The sequence below is a fragment of the Saccopteryx bilineata genome, chromosome 5 (assembly GCF_036850765.1).
Source record: "Saccopteryx bilineata isolate mSacBil1 chromosome 5, mSacBil1_pri_phased_curated, whole genome shotgun sequence".
NCBI lineage: Eukaryota > Metazoa > Chordata > Mammalia > Chiroptera > Emballonuridae > Saccopteryx > Saccopteryx bilineata.
Window position 1 is genome coordinate 157,048,751 of NC_089494.1, and position 27,639 is coordinate 157,076,389.

General features: G+C 42.5%; 1 protein-coding gene across 2 annotated transcripts in view; it reads left to right on the forward strand.

The window, feature by feature from the left end:
- RSU1 (Ras suppressor protein 1) overlaps positions 1-27,639 on the forward strand; it is a 213,845-nt gene that overhangs the window by 32,552 nt on the left and 153,654 nt on the right. For both annotated transcript variants that reach the window (XM_066280979.1, XM_066280978.1), the window contains 4 exons: positions 13,480-13,600; positions 19,733-19,851; positions 21,865-21,947; positions 22,226-22,340. In XM_066280979.1, the coding sequence (XP_066137076.1) occupies positions 13,480-13,600; positions 19,733-19,851; positions 21,865-21,947; positions 22,226-22,340 (438 nt within the window). The remainder of the gene's footprint in view (positions 1-13,479; positions 13,601-19,732; positions 19,852-21,864; positions 21,948-22,225; positions 22,341-27,639) is intronic.

Consider the following 27,639-nt stretch of genomic DNA (forward strand, 5'->3'; position numbering starts at 1 on the left):
TACTTTTGCCCCATTCTATGTCTGCAGTGTGGATACACTGATGCTAGTTCTTAAAGGAGTTGTTTCCTGGAAATTTGTACAAAACTTTAAAAAGATAATATTTAATGCACTGTGAAGTTCACTCATGATAATTTTTAAAAAATGTTCATAAAGTTCACTTAATTTATCTGATCAAATTAAACTTTTTAAATTTAAATAAGAATTTATAACCTTGAGGGAAATCTTGAGAATCTCTTTCCCATTTCAGTTTTTCTTTCTCTTTGTCACTTAACTTAATAGGGCAATACACCCATATTGATATCGATACAATTGACCACTAGTGAAACGCATAGGCTTTATTTTTTTTAAAGCTATTTTCAATGAACCCTCTTTGTCTAGTTTTTTACTTTTTTAGCCCTTTTTTCCTGCCTGCCTACATATTTTCTGTTCTGATTACCAGATTCTTCTCTGATTAGAAGTGCCTGCCCTTTCTCCATATGTTCCGCTTCCTTCAAAACACTGAGGTGCATTCTCACCTTTCTCCATGAAGCCTCCAGCACCAGCGCTGCGGAGAGTCAAGTTAAGGTACCCCACAGCTTATGGACTCTGAGGACCACACTCTACATATACCATGACTCCACAGAAAGGATGGGGAGAAGAGAACTAGTGTCTGTAGACACCCCCCTCCGTATCTGGTGTGAGCAAAAAGCTTCAAGTGGTGAAGGAAGGAGAGCTGGAGGGTGTGTGCGTGTGCAGCGGGGGCGGGGGTGGTCGCGGTCATGGCTTCCAGGCTCTGTCTGCCGTCCCCTGCTGCCCCTGCCAGTGGTGCTGTGTGCAGTCTCAGTGGGCACTGAGGTAGATCGAGGAGCTCTGTGGGGGAAGCCCTGGCCCTGGGTCTTTACTTGTTCAAGTACAAAAGCAGGGGGAATCCCTAAGGTTCAAAGTTATAATTATCATTGGAGAGAGTTAACAGAGCTACTATGTCGATTTTTCTAGCACTGAGCGTCTTCCTCCACTGCTATCCTTCCTCCTTCCCTCTCTCTTGTAATTACTTCCTTTCTCAGCATCAGAACATAAGGCGAGAAGAAAGTGAAGCAACCCAGTATGGCCTTTTGCTGAAATAATCCTTAGCTGTAGAAGAAAGCAGGGATTATTGGCAGAAGGTGTGGGTGTGTGTGAGAATTGGACTTTTTTACTGTCTCCCTCTTAATGTTAATAATCAAGAATTGAGAGTATATAGGTCCAAAAAATATAATTATGTTTGTATAAGAGCCTAGAGCACTCTTTTTATAACACTGAGCTGGCCCCCCTATTGATGAGGTGATGTTTGTCACTTTTCTCATTTTTCTTCTCACTCTTTCCAATGTTTCAGAACTTCTTAGGCCTTTTTCCTAGAGGAGGCTCTGTCCATTTTTGGGCTGTCACGGGATCCGCTTCCTTCCAGGCCGTCGAGTGCCAGAGCCTCTCCTTGTGCCCGCTGCTGCTCCGAGCCTGCCCCCTGTGAGAGCTGTCTGTTGATGCACTGCCTTCCTGCAGGGTGGTGCCTTCGCCTGGGCAGCAGCTTTAGTGTGTGTTCCTAAACAAGCTGGGGTTTGGAAGTCCTCCTGAAGGTGGTGTGGACCAGTTTTTGATTCTTTCTTGAAAGTTAAATTGAGATTCAGACAGTAACTAATATTTGCTGCTCAGAGGAGTCAAAATCCACGCTTGTCAGCTTTTTAGATTTGTTTGACTCTGTCTGCACACTTTATTTTTTTTAGCCCAGGGACATTTATTTTTACGTGTTTGACTTTATGCTATAAGATCTTCCTACTCCTTGCTTATAACATTTTCCCCTAATTTTTGTATAATTGATTATTCTTATTGTTGCTGAAAGTGTAGGGCCTTTTTTTGTATGTGAATTAAGTCAGGAATATTTTTGGTTATGTTGTAGGGAAAGCAAGGAGACCGCAGTTCTTACTTACCATTTTGTGAGAAAGAATTCAATCAAGAGGCAAAATGCAGCGGCTAAAGGAAGAGTTTATTGACCAGGCAGGAAGAAAGTTAGAGAAAAGGGGACATTGGAGATGGGGTCAGGGGGTTAGCTCAGGATGAGCTGCCGCTGCCCACTGCTCCCCTGGTTGCAAGTCCTGTGGGATCCTTCAGAGCTTAGAAAAAAGAGGGGGGCAAGGAACATGCCTGGGGGGGGAAGAGAAGGAGGAGCAGGAAGAGAAAGGCACAGGCTGGTATACTGCTGAAGGGGCTACGGGGACCTCTGTCCTAAGGGATTTTAAGGGTGGGGACTTTAGGGGAGGTCCCAAAGGAGGATTTTAATAAAATATTCAGTAGTTCTCCAGCTGTGTTCTTTTTTTTTTTTTTTTTTTTTTTCATTTTTCTGAAGCTGGAAACAGGGAGAGACAGTCAGACAGACTCCCGCATGCGCCCGACCAGGATCCACCCGGCACGCCCACCAGGGGCGACGCTCTGCCCACCAGGGGGCGATGCTCTGCCCATCCTGGGCGTCGCCATGTTGCGACCAGAGCCACTCTAGCGCCTGGGGCAGAGGCCACAGAGCCATCCCCAGCGCCCGGGCCATCTTTGCTCCAATGGAGCCTTGGCTGCGGGAGGGGACGAGAGAGACAGAGAGGAAAGCGCGGCGGAGGGGTGGAGAAGCAAATGGGCGCTTCTCCTGTGTGCCCTGGCCAGGAATCGAACCCGGGTCCTCCGCACGCTAGGCCGACGCTCTACCGCTGAGCCAACCGGCCAGGGCTCCAGCTGTGTTCTTTCAGGGTGTGTTCCACTGATTGGACGGTGCCAAGGCAGGTGGTCATTAGTCAATGCAGATGGTCCGGAGAAGGTCAGCAGTGGCTTTTCCTTGTCTGTTTTGCTGCTTTTCTGGGCCTGAAGCTGAAGCACAACTAAGGCCTAGATGTTATCTCTAGGGGTTAATGCTTAAGTGCGGTTCTGTGGCTTTCTTGCTTGTTCCTCCTCTAAAGGGGGAGGAGGAACCACATGTCTTGTGATATAGGGAGGTGGTATCAGGGGAGGGTCTGAATTCCATGGCCAGAGACCGGAAATTCAGGATTGTAAACTGCATGACCAGCTAAAGGAGGAAGGGTCACGCTGGGGGAGCGAGGTCCTTGTTTCCCAGTTTTGCCCGTTATGAGGCACCTGAGGCTTTTGGCCCTGAAGGCCTTCTGTGCCTAGCCTGCAGTCCTAGCTCTGCTCGTCCGTCTAACTGCCTGATGCAGTTAAAATTACGTAAGGTGCAGAATCTTAAGAGACTCTTGATGGGATACAGTTAAATATGTACTTGTAGGTGTAGCTGGTCACTAAATACTGCTGAGTAACTGAAAGTAGCATTACTGTTGTCATTTATAAAGCTAATAAATAATTGGGAGGTGCTGGCCCTTATGGCGTAGATGTTTAGATATTTTGGTAATTTAATTTTACCTCGAGGACCAAGCAGATCATTTTAAATGAGATTTTGCTTTACTGTTTCATAAACTTTATGTTTTTAAATAACCCGTAACTACTGCAATTCTCTGTTTTAATACCTGCTTTGGAGCAAGTCCCAAAAAATCTGCAGTTACTTATCATTAGTATACTTTTGAACTTCAAATTCTTATGCTAAGATATAATTACTTCACTATTTACCTTGTGATTTTTGACCAGAAACCAAAAATCATTAATCACTGTTAGTTCAAATAAACTTTTTTTTTTGCATATGAGATTCTGAAAAGTATAATTATTTTTATGAGACAATAAAGAGGTTTTTCTTTTACATGTAATCATTAAAATGGAATTCAAGACTGTGATTCCTAATTGGATGAAAGAATTGGCATTCGTATAATTAGTCTAGACAGCACCTCTGTGATGTGAATAAACTAATGTCTTCTAGCTACTGTAGCTAGGGATTAAAAGGACTGTCCTTTCACTCTGGACAATAATGTCTCAAGTTATATTTTATATAATTTCATTCATTTGGCCTCTTCCTACCTTGCCTCATTCCAGGCACTCGGGCATGGTTGTTACCCATTGTCCTGTTCATCAGATACTGGCGCAAAGCAATGTTTGCTCGCACCATTTTCTCATCTGGTCTTTCTCCCTCCATTGTATGTATAATGAATAGTCTCACTCATTTTCCTGTATTCTTGTTGTTTTGTAATTTTTCTAATCACTTTGTTGTTAGCAGTGTAACTTAGGAATCTAAACACCCAACCTCATCTTAATTTCCTCTATCATCCCTCCCTGTAACTTTACTGTTCTCTTTTAAAGACATTTTTTAAAGGAAACATATTAAAGCATTTTAAATTAAAAAAAATAATTTTTAAAGCAACAAACATAAACATCTGACGGGACTTATTTATTTGTTATAACAGATAAAAATCTATTTTTAATGTAAATATGTCAGATTTGGGGCAGCTATGCTGTTCCCTACATTTTGCTTAACCTTATCCCATCTATGATATCTTTGAGCCTTGTTTGGCCTGTGGGTCTGTGGCACTTCGTTGTCACTGGAACTAGGCACAAGATGGCCATGTTCCGCCTACAGCACAGGGAACGGTGGGGTTGTGTCCTCCTCTCAGCCTTTGGTTCCCATTAAGCATTCCTCTTCCGACGCAGGGTGCTTTGCAGTCTCCTTGGTTTCCCGTGAAGGAGGCAGTGGCTGAACCATGAATTCAGGTTTTTAAAGAGCCACATGGGCAGGGTTCCCTGGTTTTCATGCCCCAGCCTAACACCTCTCCTTTGTAGGAATCACTGGAGCTAAAGATAGTCTGGGTGCTTCTGCAGAAGTAGTTAGGCAAAGGCAGAGCTTACTTCTAACAACTCAGAAGTTTGCTGGAGGCAGTAGACAGAGTTCACCTCCAGATTTCATGCCCGAGCTCATGACGGAAGCTTGCTTGTGTTCTGAGCAGCTTCCGGCTTCCCAGAAGCGTGGGTGGTAACGTGGTACCCAGTTTATTACCATCCTTTTGTAGCTGGAGAGGACCTGGCTGCCAGTGCTGAGCATATGGCTCTGAAGACCCATGCATGCCCTAGCAGCCCCTCTGTGGGCTGCATGCAGGCGAGCTTCTGTCCTTATGTTTTGCGTGATGCCGGCTGCTCCCAGAGAGCCTGTCACTCTTCACAGTTTTGTTTCTTTGCCTCAGGGGCCACAAGATGCTTTTGCTCATAAAGTCCCCAGATTGGCTGCACCCCAGCTGCTCTCCCTGGGCTGTTGCTGCTACCCACCTTTCTATAGCGATGCTGGCGTGTTTCAAAGGCTAGAAGTATAGCAAGTGGCACCCGAGCATGTGACCACACTTGGGCCTGGTGGAGTTGCTACAGAGTGACTTAATTCAGTAGATTGGGAATTTAGTGCTTTTATTTTCTCTTTGAATGTTGTCCATACTGCTTCATTTGCTTCACCGTAAAGCTGTGGGTAGGTAAGTGGAGTCCACCAGAAACAGTTTAACGGCAGCCTCTGGGTTAGCTGCATTGGTCACCTGCAGTATCTTTTGTTTAGTCTGGGTGATGTCCATCCATCTGCAGGCTCAGCAGCTCATTGAAGTGACAGAGGAGTCCTCATTTGGATGAGATTATTATAATCTTATTTAGCATTATTGTAGGGGGTTTGGGAAACGCGTTATTAGGGTAATGATTTTGGTGTCCCTAATGAGTTCAAAGTTTTCTGAACCAAAATATTGTCCCCAGACCAGCAGTATCAGCATCCTCTGGGGACTTGGAAATGCAGATTCTCTCGCCTGGCCCAAACCCAGTAATTCAGAAACTGTGTGGTACCCCCTATCTTCGTGTGTGTTCTAAGAAGCCCTCTGTAATTGTGACATGCCTGATGGTCTGTGCACTGCTTAGAACAATGCCATCTAGTAGGAAGTTCTGTAGTGACGGCCGAGCTTTGGAGCCATGCTGCCTGAAACAGTCGCCATTAGCCATGTGTGGCTGCCAAGCTTTTGAAATGTGTGGCCAAGCAATTGAATTTTTAGTTTTATTTAATTTTAGCTAATTTAGATTTAAATTTATTTACGTATCTATATATTTATGTTTGTTTATTTATATTTTTCTGAAGTGAGAAGCAGGGAGGCAGAGAGACAGACTCCAGCATGTGCCCAACCAGGATCCACCTGGCATGCCCACTAGGGGCGATGCTCTGCCCATCTGGGGCGTTGCTTCATTGCAACCAGAACCATTCTAGCACCTGAGGCGGAGGCCATGGAGCCATCCTCAGCGCCCGGGCAAACTTTGCTCCAGTGGAGCCTTGGCTGCGGGAGGGGAAGAGAGAGATAGAAAGGAGAAGGGGAAGGATGAAGAAGCAGATGGGTGCTTCTCCTTTGTGCCCTGGCCAGGAATTGAACCCATGACTTCTACATGCTGGGCCAATGCTCTACCACTAAGCCAACCAGCCAGGGCCATAGATTTAAATATATTATTTTTTTGTTTCTTTTTTTTAAATACCTTCATACAATCCCTTCTCCCCCTTCCACCCAAGCCCTACCTCTGGTCATGTCCACAGATCTAATCTCTTTTTTTTTTTTAATTTGATATTTTTTTCTTCTTTTATTTTCAGTGCCAGAGAGAGAAGGAGAAAAAGATAGTGAGAGTGGGACAGACAGGAACAGACAGAGAGGAAGGGAGAGAGATGAGAAGCATCAACCCATAGTTGTATCATTTCAGTTTATTAATTGCTTTCTCATATGTTCCTTGACCAGGGGGATCTAGCCAAGCCAGTGACTTTGGGCTCAAGCCAGTGACCATGGGGTCATGTCTGTGATGCCACGCTCAAGCTGGTGAGCCTGCACTCAAGTCGGATGAACTTAAACTCAAGCCAGTGACCTTGGATTTTGAACCTGGGTCCTCATCCCAGCCCGATGGTCTATTCTCTGTGCCACTTTCTGGTCAGGCTCTCTTTCTTTTTCTGTTTTTTATTGCACATATAAATGAGATCATATGGTATCTGTCTTACTGTCTGGTTTATTTTACTTGGCATAATGCCCTCAAAGTTTATCCATGTCACAAATGGTGGAATTTTCTTTTTTTTCATCATTTCCTCCTCCTCTTCCTTCTCCTCTGCTTCCTCCTCCTCCTCCTCCTCCTCCTCCTCCTCCTCCTTCTTTTCTTCTCTTCTTCTCTTCCTCCTCTCCTTCCCCTTCCTTTTCCCTCTCCCTTTCCCTCTCCCTCTTTTTCCCCCTCTCCCCCTCCCTCTTTCTCTCCCTCTCCCCTTCTTCTCCTCCTCTCCTCCTTCCCCTCCTCTCCCCCTCCCCCTCCCTCTCCCTCTTTTCCCTTCTCCCTCTCCTTCTCCTTCTTCTTCTCCTTCTCCCTCTCCCTCTCCCTTCCCCCTTCTCCCTTCTCCTTTCTCCCTTCTCCCTTTTCCTCCTTCCTCCTTCCTCCTTCTTCCTTCTTCTTCTTGTCTTTTATGGCTAAACAATAATATTCTATCATGTATATCATTTTTTTAATCCATCTCTCAATGGACACTTAGGTTGCTTAGCTAAATCCTCAGAAGTGAATTTCCTGGATCGTATGGTAGTTCTGTTTTTAACTTCTTGAGGAACTTCCATACTATTTTTTATGGTGACTATTGCCAATTTACATTCCCAGTCTAGATTTAATTTTAAATTTAAGTAGTGGCTGCGTGAACAGCCCAGCCCCAGAGCATTCCTTGGTATTTATTATTGTGTAGCTAAACTCTTAAAAGGCTTACAAATAAATTGCCAGTTGTGGAATTATTTTCTCTTTCAGAGAACATTCCCCTAAAGAGACTCTCCAATTGCTATAACCATGGTTTATTTAGGTTCTCCGGTTGGGGGAGATGAGCCGTCTGGCAGTGGGGCAGTGGGTTCCTGAGTGCACACCGATGCTGTGCCTGTGCCTCGGCTGTGCCGCGCCCGGCGCTGGGTCTCTTGTAAGTGCTCTGGTGAGGACGGATCAGTGTCCTTCTCGAGGTCAGGAGTTGCTCAGCATTGTCAAGCTGGGTCAGTGGCTTCTTACAGTTGGAGCTCTCGTCTATCCACTGTCCCGCGAGTGCTTTCTGGGGCTTCCTGTCGCAGGAAGAAGCTTTTTAAAGAGACTTTAATGTAGTAGTTTAGGTCAGTCCCCTTGTCCCCCCATCACGCCCCCACCACCACCACCACCGTTTCTGAGCCCTGCTAGGCACTTTGGGTTTCTTGTGGAACCATCCAGAAATCTTTTGGGGGCTGATTACAGAGTCTGGGCCTACACAAGGTTTTCAGATACACGGAACTCTAGCTTGAACAGCGTTCAGATTCAGATTCTTAGATTTCAGAAGTACTCCGAGACCAGTCTCGGTATAGTTTTGGGGGTGACATCACATCTTTGTCACCTTTTTAAAACGTTAGAAGCTCTGGGCTAAGAATGTCTCCAGTAGTCACCTCATCCTGTGACCAGAGCACAATGTGGCATTAGGAACCAGGGAACACCTGAGAGTACTTAGGGACTTTTCTCCTATATCAAGCAACTGAAGTCTCAGAATTAAAGCAGCCATTGTTGCTAGACAGAAAATGATACTAAAAGAATTTCTTTGTCATTAGCAAAGTTCTACACGACTGAGCTTCCTAATTGAGGGCTCTGTTTTTTGCATTATTTAAATTTATATAATTGATTTTCATAATCCAGCTCTTCTTAGAATTGTAGAATGTCAAAGCCAGGCGGTAGAGGATTTAGAACGGGTCGTCATCCAGCCCTCTCGTTTTAGACTGGAGGAAGCGGAGGTCCAGGGAGGCTGAGTTGAGTAAGGACAGGAAGTATAAGGGCTGATCAGGTGAGGCTAAAGCCAGCCTGGGGTGACCAGGCTAGGACTCCTGTGTCCCTGCCTTACACTGCTCTCTTCCTGATGGGCCCAGCCCTTGTTGTCTGGAGGCTGTGTGTACTGTGGGGGTCACAGTCAGACTCTGGACAGATGGATGAAAAAGGAACATTTTAAACACATGGTACGAAATATCTTGATACTTACTGTTATATTTTAAAATACTTCTTGCTAATGTGTTGGATACATATCTTGAAAATGCTGCCAGAATATCCTAACCGTGACTTACTGCTGCCACCTTTCCATAATAACGTTTTATAAATTGTTCCTGCCGTGCATGGGTATGGTTTAGTCATTGCACGACTTATTATGTTAGCTGGTTATTTTTTATGGACAGTTTTGTTGGAGTTAGTTTGTTTTCTAAGCACTGAGTCTGTTTCTATTTATTGTCCCTGCTACCCCTTCTTTTGTAGATTACTTTCTTTAAATAGCATGCCTCTCTTACTTTATCCCCAAAGTGTTGAAATGCTAGGTGCTAAAAGTAAGGTGCTGTGTACATAATAAGCATTCACTAAATCTTGTCTGAAAGAGTGAAGGTTACCCCATCCAGACAGGTCTGAACACTAATTTCTTTTGCTTTTTACAATATGGCTGTGGGAAAAATTCTATAGTTCAGGGAGAATATTAACTGCAGTTTTCCCCCCTCATTTAGCTTGAATGGAGTCTTAAACACAAACTTCACATGCACACCAAAAGGCTGGGAGAGCTTTAGTAAATTGAATGTAGTGTTATTGTTTGTGTCCACAAAACAAAGCCCTAAATCACATTTCGCATAATTTGTGGTTTTAAATTGGACTGATTTAGCAAAGAGAGTGAAATAATCTCTCATTCTGTCAAAAAGGCGATACCTTCAGACTAGCGTTTAATTGCATTGGCAAAGTAACTTTGGGAAGGCCGCAGTAATTCTGGCTGCATTATTCTTGGTTTGTGGCTAAATTGAGGTCATCATTTTCTCCTGGTTGCACTAGGTTTCTTTATTGCTCTTCAAACTAATTAGATAAATGCAGGGAGAGAAACTGTGGTAGCTGGAGGGGGAACAGGGAGAGTAGGTGGGGGTCTGTGAGCAATGTTGTCATATGTGGAGCTCACACACTTCATGGTCCAGGATCAGAACAGGTAAACTGACAGCTGGAGGCTCAGTAGGCACAACCTGATTTTCTTCATGATCATTTATGCAAAGTGAGTACCATTCATTTGCACAAGAGTGTGTTACTGACTACACATCTAAAACTGTACGTTTGCATCAGGGCTTATGAGCATTCGTATAGGTGTCCAAGAGCATGGTTACTAGGGGGCAATTCCCAGCTACCTGGATCAGCCCATTAAATCTGCCCTTTGGTCTCCATCCCTACCACCAGCCACTTCAGTAACAAATCCAGGTCTTGCTCATTTTCCATCTGGATCACTGCCTCTTCCCAAGTGCTTTAGAGTAGAGTGATTTGTATTCTTCACAATCCCTCCAATGAAAGCATTTCCCTTACCTTTTACCAAGCCTTCTTCTCTCTAAAAGAAATCAGGTATCCAATTAAAAAAATGACAAAGAACCTTAATGATCACTTCTCCAAAAAAGACATACAAATGGCCAATAAATGTATGTAAGGATGCTCAATGTCACTAATCATCAGAGAAATGCAAATTAAAACCACAATGAGATATCATCTTACACCTGTCAGAAATGCTGTCATCAGTAAATCCACAAAGGATGTGAAGAAAGGGGAACCCTCATGCACTGTTGGTGGGAATGCAGACTGGTGCAGCCACTGTGGAAAGCTATGTGGAGTTACCTCAAGAAAATAAAAAAGTAGACTGCTGTACAACCCAGCAGTTCTACTTCTGGGAATTTATCCAAAGAAACTTGAAACACTGATTTGAAAGAATATGTGTACCACTCTGTTTATTGCAGTGTTATTTACAATAGCTAAGGTTTGGAAGCAGCCCAAGTGCCCATCAGTAGATAAATGAATAAAAAAAGCTGTGGTTCATTTACACAATGGAATACTACTCAGCCATAAAATGAATGAAATCTTACCCTTTGCAACAGCATGGATGGACCTGGAGAACATTATGCTAAGTGAAATAAGCCAGGCAGAGAAAGACAAGTGTGGTATGATTTCAGTCACATGTGGAATCTAATGAGCAAGCACAAGAGAGACAGACTCGTATAAAGAGCAGGCTGACAGCTGCTGAGGACAGGGTGTGTGTGGATGGGACAGAGGGATTGAGCAAACAAGAGAGAAGTCTAGAGACTTCTAATGGGCACAGCCAGCAGTGGTGATTGCCAGGGTGGAGGAGGGGAGGTGGAGGAAGGTATAGAGGGCAAATGGTGTTGGAAGGAGACTTGACTTGGTGTGGTGAACTCACAAAGCAGTGTACAGATGATATGTTGTAGAATTGTGCACTTGAAACCTGTATAATTTTGTTAGCCAGTATCATCACTGTAAATTCAATAAAAAGAAAAAGAAATCAGGTCACCAATACCTTAGACATTTTATAAAGTTGAAAATGATGACCCAAAGCTGATTGAACAGTGTGCCTACACTCTTTACTTACTTCCCTGGGAGTTATACAGTGGAGCCCTTGGATGGCTCTCTGAATATTTTAGATGTCTGCTGGAATTTTACACACACCTTTGTAGTGGTTGCTCGGAGAAGTGCTCCCAGGTTCTCTCAGCTCCCTGGAACATTCCCTGGAGAGAACTGGTGGGATGGGAAGTAAGTACTGACACGAGTGTATGGCTAGCAGTCGTGGCCGTCGTGGCCATGCACATGCACGTTCTCATTGGGTTTGGGCAGACGGTAAAGAAACAGTGGAGCCAAAAACGGTGGGCCACTCCTTTATTCACGTCTTGCACCGGCCAACTAGCAAACACACAGGGCTCCCAAAGCCACTAACACATTCTCCAGTTCCACAACCAGGAGAATCTTCTCCAGTTCCTCCTAGAATCAAAGCCCTCGCCAGTCTCAGCGGAACTCACAAAGCCCCTCAGCCCTGGTTCCCCATCTGCGCACCTCTTTCCCTGCCAACGTGGCTTCTTTCTCAGCACTTTGCATTCTCTCCTCTCCTTCTGCTCCTCTCTGCAAACATGTTTTCTTTCTTCTTCTCCTCTTTCTCTTCAAACCTTTCTGGTGAGAAAACCTCTCCTCCAGCAAACATTAGCAAAAAATGGCCCTTCCCAAGCAGGAAGGTAATTTGTAATCTCACAGACCACATATACCTGGCGCTTCCCAGCCCCCAATGCAAACTTTAGGTGAGCAAACATAAAAATCATATTTTACAAACTTATTTGACCAACACACGAGACAAAACACTTTCTTGTGTTGTACCCAAGGCCCAGGCCATAGTCTTGGTATTGGTGTTTGTGTGAACTATGGCCAACAAGCTCATGGCCAATAAAATGTTTATAGAAGGCTTGAATCAGCAAATGGATACATGGAGTATAATCTATGGGAAGTATTTCTGCGACCACTTGAGAGTTAATACTTTTGAGGTAAAAATGTCTTTGCTTTTATTTTTTTTTATTATTTTTAAATTTTATTTAGAAAATTAAATTTAACATGGTGACGGAGATGAATAAGGGTACCGATACATAGGTTTCGGGCAACCATTTCTATAGCATTTGAACTGTTGATTATGTTGTATACCCATCACGCAAAGTCAAATCATTTTCCATGACCTTATATTTGTCCCTCTTTACACCTTTCCCACTATCCCCTCCCCCCTTGCCCCTCCCTCACATGCCCCTCCCCCACACCTCCTTCCCTTGGTAACCATTTCACTTTTATCTATGTCCATGAGTCTCAGTTTTATATCTCACCTAGGGGTGAAATCATATAGCTCTTAGCTTTTTCTGATTTACTTATTTCACTCACTATAATGTTCTCAGGGTCTATCCCTGTTGTCTGTCGTAAATGTCATTATGTCATTTTTCATGTGGCTGAGTAGTATTCCATTGTCTATATGTGCCACATCCTCTTGATCCAATCCTCTATTTAGGGACACTTTGGTTGTTTCTATGTCTTATGCCTTTGCTTTAAATTAGTATTTGCAGGTATATACTCTATGAAGAGTCTCTTAGGTCCCTACTGTTTTATGTTAACCTTTACGCTACACACTAGTATTCCATGTCATGGTACTGAGTTGGCTTATCATATTTCTGTATAGTAACAGTGCATTGATCTGTTGCTAACCAGATATAACTTGTGTGTGTACTGATCACGGTGCAAAGATTGGAGTCTAAAATCAGAGAATGGGTGAGTTGACTATTTCATCATTTAAGGTCAAACTTAAATTGTTGTGATTTAGTGCAATATGAAGAGAACAGCTGTTCAGATATCAGATTATTGAAATAGTCACTGAAGAAGAGGTTTGGAATTTGCTGCAAGGAAACCAAAAGGAAGGAAACAGTAGCATTTATTAGACATTATATGACAATTATACAAGAATATATGCTTTGTAATACTCACCTAAAGGCTGTTTATCACACATAAACTCTTTTTTTGCCCTTTGAAGAAACATTTCCCTTTCTACTCAGTGGTGAGTTACAATCTAAGAAAAACCAACAAAAAATAAGTATATGTGAATTAGATGGTTATGTTGGATGGCCCTCTCTATTTCCTGTGAAGAAAAATAAATTGCGTTGCAGGCCTTCCTCATAGGGAGTGAAGTTTCTGTGTTCACAGTTGGCATTTTTGTTTCCGTAGCTGTGCCACCAAACATAGCAGAACTGAAGAACTTGGAAGTGCTTAACTTTTTTAATAACCAGATTGAGGAGCTGCCCACACAGATCAGCAGCCTCCAGAAGCTGAAGCACCTGAACCTGGGGTGAGTATCCGTGAGGGAAGCGGAGGAGCTGGAGGGAGTGCCGCTGTGGGCGGCAGGCCAGTGACATTCCGCACAGGAGAAGCTGATTTTAATTTCTTTTTATGTTTTAGATTTTTTTAAAAACCTTTATTGTTTTAATATATCCTTGCAGTGGTCTGTGTTAGTGCATATTTGAGAGCTAATTGAGAAGCTAATTGTTGGTGCAATAAGAGATTTTTGTTTTTTTTACTGTGTTTTGTTTTCAATAAAATTTTATTTCCATGATGTTAACAGAGAAGGGACTTATTTGCATAGCTTTACCCATTCAGACAGTAATGTGGTTGGTTTTCTCTCTGTATCAGGTAGAGATAGTCTACAAAGCACCTTCCTTATGTGGAAGGGAGGATACATTTCTTAACATGGATTAATTGATTCTTGCAATCCTGTTTTACAGTCAAGAGGGTCTGATCCTATGTCTGTCTTTATACAAAGATGAAGAGAGGAATTCTGATTCAGTTCAGGTTGCAGAAGCAGGTAGCAGTGGATAATAATAATACCTTGTATCTGTATATAGTTTTTAAAGTCCTCAGCCAGCATTTGACCCTCAAACATTACAAGGCAGGGCAGGCAGGCATTACTGCTTTTTTTTCCAGGAGAGTAAGCCAAGCCATTCCCAAGAGGTGAAGTGTTGCCCCTGCTTGCCCCTGAGGTCTGTGGTTGAGCTAGGCAGGGAACCCCTTCCCACCAGACATCATTGGTGCCGCCCAGATCGTGGGCTTCTGAACTCATGCTTCACTGCTATAGCTGTGAGCGAAAACTGCCCACTCACGCTTTATTCATTGTGCAAAGTAATATATTCATGAAATTATAGCCATTAAATGCTCTAGTAAGTTAGTGATTTATGTGGAGTGGTAATAGAAGCTGGCCAGGTATTTATCAATTTAATAAGGGACAGTCATGGGGGAAAAATCTCATTCATGGAATGAGTTTTAGTTTAGTTTGTTGCTTCTATGGGGAGTTGGGTTATAGCCACTCTTGTTTTGATGTTCATTTTAGTTGAGAGATGATGTTTTGAGATTTATGAGCATTCTTTTTCCTAATGTTGGAGGGGAAGTAGCACTTAAAGGAGGGGAAATATCACCTTCAATCAGACAGCTTTTCCCCCTATAAATATGGAGACTGAATACCCCTAAGAAAAGAAGGGATTTTCCATTTATATTTTTGTATTAAAAATTATTGTCATACTACTTAATTTGCATGTAAAAAGAAGCTGAAACTACATATATATACTAGATATATAACCCTAGATCTGTTCTTACGGGTAATTTTTCCCTTTATTAAATAACCATCGTCTTTGTTTTGTTTATTAATTCATTTATTTTGTGAGTATAAGTGCCTATTTTGCGTCAGGATTCTTGCCAGTGTTGGGGGCCAATGGTGAAAATCACAGATGCTGGCCTTAAGTATGGGGGCAGAGCTGGCTGTCCATGAACAGTGACAGTATACAGGGGTCACTGCCTGATGGCAGGTTCTAGACATGCCGTGGAAGAGGGGCCAGGAGCTAGTGGTCTGCAGGTGAGATTCTCAGGGGAAGAGTTCCTACAGGGTTAGTATTTGAACTGAGACTTGATGCACCAGAAGGAATTTCTCATACTGCTAAGCAGAGGGAAGACATCTCAGACTGTGAGAATGACGTGTTTAAGAGCTCAGAGCACTGCATGGTCTGGAATTGCATGTTGTCTGGTGTTGCTGAGTGTGAAGTGTGAGGTAGAGAGTGGTGAGGTAAGAGGTGAGAAGAGAAGCATCAATCAATGTCTGCTCTTCATTCAATGAGCATCTCTTGAGCTTCCAACTTGCACCAGGCTGTATCGTAGGTGGTATTTCCAGCCCTTATGAGGCATACATCCCAGTTGGAGAAATGGACTGTAAATATGTAAATAAATCATTGGCCAGGAGTCAGTGTGCTAACGAAGAGCCTTGTGTGTCAGATAAAGGAGCTCCAGTTTTATGCTGCTGAGCGTGGAGGAGTTTGCACACAGTGCAGTAGCGAGTATGAGATAAAGTCATGTTTTCATACGGAGGATTGTGGGAGGAGAGGCTGCAGGGAAGCATGGCCGGAGGTCAGGAGCCCCATGAGAAGGCTAGATTAACGTTCCTGGTGGACTTGGGCAGTGACAGTGGAGGCAGGGGAGGGGTTGTATGTGAAACATACAGAGGAGGGAAAACTGGCAAGACAGGAATGGATGGGGTGTGGTGATGCCTAGGTATTTGCTGTGGGCAGCTAAGATAGAAATGCAGGTGGAGGCAGGTTTCAGAAGATCATGAGCTCAGGATTTGTTTGGCTAGGTTCCAGATGCTTTAGGACAGAGTTGTAAACTTGCTTTTTTATTGAATGCATCGTAGTCACTTCCTTGTTGTCCTGGGAGCTGCTGCATATTTTTGGCTCTTGGTGCTTTATTGATTATGTGAAGTTTTCTGTATTTAATTATTTAGCTACACAGATGTGGTTGTCAGAGTTTGAACAAAAGTCTTAGTTCTCTGGAAAGGAATAAAGATGGGTTGCAAGAAAGGATACTTCTGTTCTCAGTGGCATAAAGAATTATACCTGCACAGTTCTGTTTAAGGCCAGATATATAGAGCACACTCCTTAGAATAAGCAGCCACAATAAAAATACACACACTGTGGGCCCTACAGAGGAGCCATTAGGCCATGTGTATGCATAATCCAAATAGCTCACTCAACCAAAAGTTGCTTTTCAAGTTTTCATAGTATTTGCTGTTTATTCTGGTGATTGCAAGACCGGAAGGGATTTTTAGACCATCTGAATAAATAAAAAAAAGTTGAATTTTTTTCTTAATTCTTCAAATGTGGCTTGTTTTATAGAGTTATTTTCCAAAAAATGAAAAGCCACATAGGTTACATGTTGGTAATTACATCGGGGATAATGTCACGATTATTCAAGAGAACCGTGGCCAACTGTCCTGGAGTAACTTTCCGCTAGTAAAATGCTGGGGCTAGTCTAGTGTGTAGTTAGACATTCTCACTAGCTTTCCGCTGGTAAAATGCTGGGGCTAGTCTAGTGTGTAGTTAGACGTTCTCACTAGCTTTCTGCGAGTAAAATGCTGGGGCCAGTCTAGTGTGTAGTTAGACGTTCTCACTAGCTTTCCGCTGGTAAAATGCTGGGGCCAGTCTAGTGTGTAGTTAGACGTTCTCACTAGCTTTCCACTATTAAAATGCTGGGGCCAGTCTAGTGTGTAGTTAGACATTCTCACTAAGCACAGTGCTGAGTTGTCATGGGTTTGTCTGTTTTAATTTTCTGCTAAGTGTGTGAGCAGGTCACAGTGGAGTTGAGAAAAATTCTTGCCTTTAGTAGGAACGTTTTACTGAAAAAGGGGAGCCCAACAGTACCTCTGGAGATCCCGATGTTCAAAAGGAAGGCATTGATACGGGCCTTCCTGTGGCCTTTGAGGAATAGAAAGGAAAAAGATGCTGAGCAGCCTTTGACTATCTGGTTTTGTAAGTTTCTCCATTATATGCAGCATTTCCCATGCCCAGTATGCATTTGGAAAATGTCCACATGCAAACCAGGACTGTATGCCCCTTGGCATGGTAGAGCCACAGCCTGGAGTGACTTGGAGGTAAGCTCGTTTGGTGCAAATGGAAAAACCACCCTTGAGAGTTGCGGCTTCCACCATGATCTTTTAAGGTGAGCTTGCCTCTTTGGGGCCGAGTAAAAATTTCTCTCAAACCTCGTGAAAACTAATTGTGATTTTTAGCTTTCATTTCTTTAGAACCCATTTGTGAGCCACAAATTATATTAGGTGCTTCACGTGTTTTCTCTCTCATCCTCCTGGATGAAGAGGAATTGGGTCTCAGAGCAGCTGAGTAACTTCCCCAGGGTCACCCAGCTAGCAGATGCTAGAGCTAGACTTCAACCTAGATCTGTTCTTCCACTGTTTCCACTATATAACCTCCCAGGACACCTTGAAGTGCCAGCACTCTTGGACGGGGCCCTGAGGATAAAATACATCTCACGCATGTAGATAGTGGTGGATATTAGCACCCACTGTGGTGGAAGCCAGCGCATACCACCACATTCTGCAGAGAGGGAGACTTTTGGTTGTTACACGAGTGCTGGTGTCAAGAGAAACAGCCAGTGGCCCTCACTGCTTCTTGCATTGTTTGTAGCTGGGCCTGTTGTCAGCACTGCTTCTGAACCTTCTGAAGCATTTCAGTTAGGGCTTCGTTTCTGCCGAGGTTAGTGGCCCTACTACTGCCACTTACTGCTGTGTTCCTAACACGTGAGGGGTACTGGTTTATCGCTCAAAGAGAGAGAACACCTGCACCTCATTAGATTCAGGCTTGCTCTGTGCTGGAGCCAGGATGGGAAGGAACTCTTGTCAGTGAGACGCCTCCTGCCTCTAAGACAATGATTTTCAACCGTGTGCCGCTAGAACATGCAACATCTGACTAATTGGTCAGGTCAGGGGCACTGATCTCTTTCCCTTTAGATTGTCAAAAAAAAATAAAAATAAAAAAATAAATGACAACAGTCAACACAACAATAGTGTCCGGTGTAATTGAATCAAAATTATACCTAATTTTTTATTTTTGTCAGATCAACAAAAGATATAATGTATTTCTTTTGTGTGCCATGGAACTTTAGTAGTTTCTGTGTGCCATGAGATGAAAAAGGTTGAAAATCACCGCTAAGGAAGTCTGATCATGGATTCCCTGCTCTTTATGTTTCAAAGTGTACTGCTGTGTTTGGGGAGAAAGACTTTAGTGGTGATATTTAAAAATGGGTAAGAGCAATGTTTAAAGAAAGAAGCAGCTAAGGTGTGCTTCTGTGCATTTTCCATTATCTCTGACTTTTCCTTCAGTTCACTCCACTCCTTGCACTGGAGTCTAAGGGGTAGGAGAGTCTTGGCCTCCACGAGGCACTGGTGTTCATAGACACCTGTCACCCTCATCAGTTAACAGTTCTTGCTACCTAACCACTCTCAACCTGTTTCTTTGTGTCAACGTCACAGTGATGATTATAAGTACCATCTTGCCTATATTACATGATAGTTTTGGTGATTCAGGTGAAACCCTTGATGTAAATGTTCTTCACCAGTTGTGAATTCATAGAAAATAAGTTATCATTACAACAAATTATCATAGAGGTTATTTGGTTAAGTGTAAAGTTAACCAAGGACTTTCTATCCATCCAGAAGTGGAGAGCACTCTTTCTGGGAGGCCTGGTGGGGGGTGTGGATGGGACTGTGGCTCCTGTGAGAACTGATGTCTAGAACTATTTGTAGTCCCAGCCCCTCCCACATTTCAACACCGGTCAGCTTGTATTAGATTTTTTTAAAAATTATGTAAAAATCAACTTCTAAATATACTTAAAGGGAACCATGTTAGGAATATTAGGGTCTTGAGGAAAATGATAAAGGAAAATAATAGAAAAATAATTTTTCTTACATTTCCTTGGAGATGTGTATTATTTTCAGTTGTGGTAAAAAAAAAAAGCCATGTAACATAAAATTGACCATTTTAACCATTTAAAGAATATGATTTAGTTGTATTAAATGTATTCACATTGTTGTGCAGCCAGTCTTAATTTTCTCATTGTGTAAAATGGAAACCCTTCACCTTTGAAACAACCACTCCCCATTGCCTCTGCCTCTGCCTCTTGTAACCACCATTCTAATGGAAGATCATTTTGAATGTTAGAAGTTGCAGAACAAAAAAGTGATTTCCCCTCCTCCCTTCAGCAGAAAGAAATAAGTAAAATAAAGTCAACTCTCAAAACTACAAAGCTTACTATGTGTCTTTTGAGGTGCTATTTTTGCTATAATCATAAGGAAATTTTTCCCCAGAAGGACAGATTTTTGTTGTGATGATTTAATGTTCTGTGTAAAACAATGAGCATCACCATTGGAGAAGATGGCAACTAAGACATTTGCAACTGTTTCATGGCTGGATAGGTTCATGGACTAAAATTTCTAGGATGGGTAAAATAACATAAAGTGACTATGGAATTACGGCCTCTTTTAAGCTTCATCCTCTCACACGTGCTCCGGGGTCTGTGTGACAGAGGCCATCGAGTGTTCTGTCTAACGTAGGTTTTGTGTGTGACGTCTTGGGCTTTTTTCTACCGACAGCATGAATCGACTGAACACTTTGCCTCGAGGATTTGGCTCTCTCCCAGCTCTTGAAGTCCTTGATTTGACTTACAACAACTTGAGTGAAAATTCCCTTCCTGGAAACTTCTTCTACCTGAGTAAGAAACTTTTAATTCTAGAAATTTCCTTAAAATGGTACTTTGTATTCTAAAAGTGAAATTTATTGGCCAGGACCCAAACTCTAAGAGAAATTATTGGAGAAAGAGATATATATATATATATATATATATATATATATACACACACACACACACACACACACACACACACACATACACACATATACATACATACACACATGTGTGTGTATATATATGTATATATTACAGATACCTTTTGAATATTCCTTCATAGCTAGGTAGTATGTATATTTGATATATGGTTATCTGACACCATTGTGCTGAAGTGGATTTAGTAATGTCATATTAACTTTCTGATGGAGATTATGTGTCTAAATAGGATTGTCTCACATTTAGCTAAGGAGGTTGAATTTCTTTTTTAAAGAGCATGTAAAAAATGTAATGTATATGCCCTTCCATGTTACAGTTAATTTTTTGTAGAATATTTGCCCAAAGATACTCCAATCAATTAGATATAAAAATATCTATCAATAAACAACTGACAGAATTTTTAAAATCTCTAGCTATAATTCTTGTTCTCAGCCTCTCAAAAGTGCTGTGATTGATGTGGTCTAGTTTGATAGCATACAATTGAACACATTTTATCTTTTCATATGCAAATAAAGTCTTATTGCAGATACTTGTAAAAATGAAAAAAAACCTGAAATTTTTTAAGAACTTAAGAATTATTTAGGAAGAGCTGCTTTCCTTCAATGCGTGTTCTGTTGCTCCCAATAGTGACATATATGGCATCCAGGAATACTCAGTTTTCTGAGCTGGGCTTTAAAATTACGTTTTTTAAACCTTTATCTACCCTCTCTCAAACTTAAACATGTGAAAGCAACTCTAAAATATTTTCTTGGGCTGTGGAAGAAATTTTTTTTTGTTATGTAAATTAACATACAACTCTGTCAAATTTGAAAACATTAAAGTGTAATTGAATACATGTAAACAAAAATAAAGTACATCTGATTTTACTCCTTTTTGTTGAGGTTAAATAGACTTTAGGGTTTTTGCCCTTAGTGGTTTGGATCATGTTATCATTGTGTAATTAATTCTGTGAAGAAATTTCCGATTACGGACATTCTGCCTAAGTTGGGGTTTTCTCCACTTGAACTTCATCTTATTATTTTAGCCCCTTTGTCTTTATTACTTTTGTTACTAAGGCTACAGAAACAAGTAATAATATAGTTGACTTTTGAACAGCATGAATTTGAACTGCATAAATCCACTTATACATGGATTTTTTTCAATAAATACAGGAAATATATTTTCCCTTATGGTTTTCTTAATAACACTTTTTTTTTTCTAGCTTACTTTATTGTAAGAATACAATCTATCATATACATAGCAAGTATGTGTGAATCGACTATTTGTTTTCGGAAAGGCTTCTGGTCAACGGTAGGTTATTTGTAGTTAAGTTTTGGGGGAATCAAAAGTTATGGGTGGATTTTTTACTGTGCAGGGGGTCATTGCCTCTAACCTCATTGTTCAGGGATCAACTGTAATTAGTCTAATTATGGAAATTATGTGATTTTGGTCTCCAACCACTGGAAAACCTTCTAGTTGCTTACTTTTTAGGTCTCTTTATATGAAAGAGCCCTTTTGCCCCAAGTATTGATATAAATGACACTGGTTTTCTTTGTTTCACTTTGGATGCAAATAGAGTAAGAAAAGTGAATCGGAAGTAATAGAAGAAAAATAGCTCTCTTTTCTGAAAGCATACTAAAACTTTATGCCCGAAACTGCAGGTGCCCACACTTGTTAATTGTGTCAGTCCTCTCAGATATAGATATTTTCCTGAACACACCAACCCCACAATAAGCCAGTAAATCTAAGTATGACCTGCTTGTTATTATTGTGAGCCCTAAGTGTGTCACAGGCTTTCACCACGCCAGGGTTATTAATCAAAGCTGACTCCCTTGTATTGATCAGACCTCAAACAGTTGAGTCCTGTGCCACCCTGTTTATATATTGCTGTTTAATTTGCAGCCACCCTGCGTGCACTCTATCTCAGTGACAACGATTTTGAAATCCTGCCGCCAGATATTGGGAAGCTCACAAAGTTGCAGATAGTAAGTAATTTATCTAAATTCTGAGAAAATCAATTCACTTCTGCAGCCCCTGTAGGAGTAGAATCAAGTCAATTTGAACAGAAGTAGGGTTTGTTTTGCTGGAATAAACCGCTAGCCTCAGTACTGTTTCTTGTTCGTCTTCAGACACTTGTATATAAATTGAAAGGAGTGAGGCTTAAAGAGAGGGCTTGGAAGAGGACAAGAGTTTATGTTGAGTGCCTCTTTATGGGGATTTCTATGAAATTGTTTTTGGTAACTCCTTGTTTTCTTATACTTAGCTCAGTCTTAGGGATAACGACCTGATCTCGCTGCCTAAGGAAATCGGGGAGCTTACTCAGCTTAAGGAGCTCCACATTCAAGGGAACCGCCTGACCGTTCTGCCTCCAGAGCTAGGTAAGGCCGCTGATGAATGAGCTTAGTTCTGGAGTTAATTAATACTGATGATCCAAATGCAACAATTCTGAACAATCTTCTCTCCTCTTCTTGGCAAGTACACTCCAGCGAGGCACCCAGTTCTGGTTATTTCTACTAGCATTTGTCATCGACCAGAGTTCTGCTGTTTCACCTGCCCTGACGCTGTGGTCAGTAGCTGCAGTGCCCAGGGTCCCGGACACTGCTGCTGGGAGATGACCCAGCTCAGCTGCCTGCATGCTGGAGTGACATGCACCTGAGACTGGTGCTGGTTGTCTACCTATGGCTCTTCCTTTGCTAGATGGGGATGTGTCTTTTTCAAAATCAAACCACCACTTTTTTTTATTCCCACACTTTTTTGTTTTAGTCTCTTGAAAACCAAATAGTTAGTGTTTATTATAGCTTCTTGAAAGTAGCTTGTCCAGTCATGAATTTGGTTCGCTCCTGATTCTACCTCTAGTGCAAATATTTAAATATGTTCTAGCTGGGAATTCCTTGGTCCTATCCCATTGGCAGCTGAATCTTACTCCTCTGCCTGGCCACTCTGGTGGCCCAAGGTGGGCTTATAACTTCCCTCGGAAATCACGTCCAGACCTGTTGTTCTGTTACTGAGGTTGTGCTGCCCTCTGGAGAAGGCTCATGGGTTCACTTTGCTCATGCACACTCTTGGTACCCCTGATTTTTCTTATACATTGAACTGCATTGCTTCTCAAACTGTGACTATATAACAATTTGCTTTTCTGCTCCAAAATTCCATCATTTTAAAAGACACTTTTTTTTCTTTGACAGAGACAGAGAGAGAGTGGGACAGATAGACAGGAAGGGAGAGAGATGAGAAGCATCAATTCTTTGTTGCGGCATAGTAGTTGTTCATTGATTGCTTTTTCATATATACCTTGACGGGGGGGGGGGGCAATAGCATGACGAGTGACCCCTTGCTCAAGCCAGTGACCTTTGGGCTCAAGCTGGCGACCAAGGGGGCATGTCTGTGATTCCATGCTTCCATGCTCAAGCCAGCGACCCTGCACTCAAGCTAGTGAGCCTGTGCTCAAGCCGGATGAGCCCACGCCAGCAACCTTGGGGTTTCGAACTTGTGTCTTCTGTGTCCCACTCTGATGCTCTATCCACTGGGCTACCACCTGGACAGGACACTTTTTTTTTAAGTGAGAAGGGGAGATAGTGAAACAGACTTATGCATGTGCCCCAGCCGGGATCCACCCAGCAACCCCTGTCTGAGGCTGATGCTGAAATTAACAGAGCTATTTTTAGTGCCTGAGACTGATGCTTGGACCTGCTGAGCCATCCTCAGCGCCTGGGCCCACCGCTTGAACCAGTCAAGCGAATGGCTTTTGGAGGGGAAGAGGTAAAGAAGGGGGAGAGAGAAGCAGATGGTCACTTCTTTTGTGTGCCCTGGCGGGGAATCAAACTGGAAATATACGTACTCTGGGCCGACACTCTATCCACTGAGCCAACTGGCCAGGGCCAAATGCTTTTAACCCAAAGTTCTTTGAGGAGATACCTCAATGAGTCTGGTGATTTTAAAGAGGCTAGTTATTATAAGTTAGAATGTAAGCTCATTGAGAACCAGGGTAGTTCTATATTTGTTCCTCCATGACAGCTATGTACATGGGGTATGTGTTCAAGGAATATGTCCTGAATGAATTAGTGCAGTGAGACCGTCAGATAGCATACCAAGGTTTTAGGAGGGTTATGAGCAGGTGGGGTCTGACCTCCATTCAGAGCTGTTCTGTTCACAGTGGAAGCCTCGAGCCACATTTCAAGAGCTCAGTAGTCAGGTGTGGAAGACACAGGGAAAGAATGTGCCGTCAGCACAGAAAGTTCTGCTGCTCAGCATTGGTCTAAAGGAAAAGCCCTCCCATGATTTCATGGAACAAACGTAAACTATTACCCCTGCTTTTCTCATCTCCTTTGATCCTTTGTTACTGTAAAAGGTCTAGAGAAGTCGTACTGATTTTAAGGGCAGGGGAATAACTCAGCACCTTCCCTTTCAATGAATTACAAGCATCAAGTCTCACTTTAGGAACAGGCCATGTATCAAGAAAACAACTTGTCACAAAAAGATTTTGTATAATGATTGTTCACCGTAGGTGTTAACATTAGTAAAACCAGGTGAATTTTTGCAGGATACAAACACCTGCTCCCTCCCAACCTGCTGAATCCAAGTTTTTATGCAGGAGACTAATTCTTGTCTAATTGGTACTGCCCTCTCGGTGAGTCTGGTGTGCATCCTTGGTTAGTGTGATTAGGAGAAAGGGGAAAATAAAGTATATTTAGTTTTATTTCATTTTCAAGTAGTGAGGCAATGCAGAGCATTATATTAACCAGTGATTTCTATCAGATAATAATTTGTTAGAAAAAGTCTACTTGAGCCTATGTAAATCAACACACATCTTAAAGTCATACTTATTGCTTGTCCTGTTTACCTACAGCATGTTATTATATTTGTCTCACATTTCTGTTCAGTTCTCAGATAACAACTTGCATGTTTTTTATTCAGCAATAGAATTAAGGAGAAAGTCTTTAAATAACTTTATTTCTGTGAGCCACATCTAGAAAAGTTTAATCTGAACATCTGCCTAATGGCAGCCTTCCTTAATTGCAGGTAAACACTTACCAGAAATAATGATAAACCCCCAGGAGTTTCTGTTATAGATCTAAACTTAAGGTGAAGACAGATGTACTATTTATTTTTAAACAGGGATTTTTTTTTAAGTCAAGTGTAATAGTGATATATTAATAGCCGGCGTGTGTTAAAGCAGTGTGTGCCAAGGCACAACTATATGTGCTTCCCCTGTATTCTCTCCTGTAATTGTCATAAACATAGTAAGCTGACTCTTTAGCCATGAGGAAACTGAGGCTTGGAGAGAGTAAGTGACATGTTAGTGAGTCATAGAAGTGTCATATGAACCCTGTCCTTCGGGTCCACATTCCTAACCATCGTGGTGTACTCCTTCCCCTTTGTGCCTGCAGAAGGATTCATAGAAAGCAATTTCCAAGTGTGAGCAAGATGCAGTACTGGCCCATTTCCCCAAATGGTGGCAGGAGGACAGATGACACAGAACGGCCAGCTGCATGGCTGACTGGGCTGGTGTGTGAACAGCAGGGCCAGGGTAACACTGCAAAATGTAGATGAGATTGCCTCTGGAAAACAAATTGCTGTTCCCGGTCCATTCCAAGCCAGTTGTGTTGCCCCATGCTTCTTCCCCCCCAGTACATACCCAGCCGAAGGAGGGTACAAAATATCTTTTGTCTGCATACTGGACATTCGGGGAGCTCCTGTGGAGCTGGGGAGGCACCAGTATGAGGGGCCAATGTACTTGAAGCTGATTACATCTGTCCCGCCAGCACCCCCTGGCTGCAGCTTTGCTCTGGGTGCGTTTTAAACTGTGGATAATAATCTCTCCCCTGTATATTTTTTACATCTGTGAATAAGCTTTTGAGATTTCTGTAAAATTTCCTTTAAAAATAAGTTTGGAGTTTATTAACTAGATACCTTGTTGGTGAGAGTATTTGTGCCAAGCAAGAGAATCCAGTTGAGCCTGACCAGGTGGTGGCACAGTGGATAGAGCGTCGGACTGGAATGCAGAAGACCCAGATTCAAGACTCCAAGGTCGCCAGCTTGAGCATGGGCTCATCTGGTTTGAGCAAAGCTCACCAGCTTGGACCCAAGGTCGCTGGCTCGAGCAAGGGGTTACTCGGTCTGCTGAAGGCCCACAGTCAAGGCACATATGAGAAAGCAATCAATGAACAACTAAGGTGTCACAACGAAAAATTGATGATTGATGCTTCTCATCTCTTTCCGTTCCTGTCAGTCTGTTCCTATCTGTCCCTCTCTCTGACTCTCTCTCTGTCTCTGTAAAAAAATAAAATAAAAAGACTTTCTCTTTAAAAAAAAAAAAAAAAAAGAATCCAGTTGAGTTCTGACCTGTCAGATGTGAGAACATGCAGGGATACTGCAAAATAAAGTCAGGGGTTTGAATAGAATCCCTAAGTTATTTTAACCATTATTTCTGATTCCTACACAATAACTTAACTTTATTTGATGTTAGTCCAATTCAGCCATAGAAATTAAATATAAATTGGGTCTATTATTTACCCATCTATTCATTCATTCATTTGTTCATTCATTCAAACATTTACCGAGTTCCTACTTTAGACCAGGTCTTGTCTCCAAGGAGCTTTATCGAGCCCCAGCTTCATGTTTTATCTCCTGGAGCTATAAGAGATTACACACTCCTTATGACATCCTATTGGGGGAGGAGGGATGGATGGATGGATTGATAGCATATTAGTTGGTGGTAAGTGCTCTACGAAGGAAAATGAGCATGGAAGGGGATGTGCAAATTGGGGGCGGGGGCATTGCTCTATTATAGAGTCAGCAGAGATAGCCTCACTAATAAGGTGGTGTCTTTTAAGCAGAGCCCTAAAGGAGGGAGGGAGCTTCTCTGGCAGAGGGAACAGCAAGGGCCAAGGACTGAGATGGGCTGTGTGTTGAGGAATAACAGCAAGACTAGCGTAGCTGGAACAGAGCGAGTAAGGTGAGAGTTGGAGGCAGTGAGCTTAGAAGAAGTGGGGACTGCATTGCATGGGAACTCATGGGCATTGTGAGGACTTTGGCTTTCACTAGGAGTGACATGGTGTAGGAGCGTAAATAATGGCCCCCCCAAAATGCCCCCATCCTAATCACCAAAATCCAGGAATACGTTACCTTGCATGGCAAAAGGACCTTGTAGCTGTGATTTAGAATTTTGAGATGGGGAGATTATTCTGCATTACCCAGGGAAGCTCAGTATACTCATACAGATCCTTAGAAGTGGGAAGCAGGAGGGTCAGAGAAAGTAGTATATGTGATGACAGAATCTCGAGTTTGGCGTCATGCATGGAAGGGATCATGTGCCAAGGAATGCTGGTGGCCTTCAGAAGCTGAAAAAGTTAAGAGAATGGATTTTTTCCTGAAGCTACCAGAGGAATACTGCCCCTCTGCATTCATCCCAGCTGGTGGTCATGATCTCATTCTGGGTCTGTCTCAAAGGCAGAACTAACAGGAATTGTGACAGTTTAGATGAGGGGTATAAGATGAGGACTGACTGAGGCGTTGGACCCGGCAAACTAAAGGGCTGGGGAAGATAACAGGAGATTAGGTAGGACAGTGGTTCTAAAAGTATGCGCCAGGGCGCACTGGTGGGCCCTAGAAGATTTCCAAGTGAGCTCTATGGTATTCCAGAGAAATATGTGCCTGTTGGGGACCAAAAAACCCACA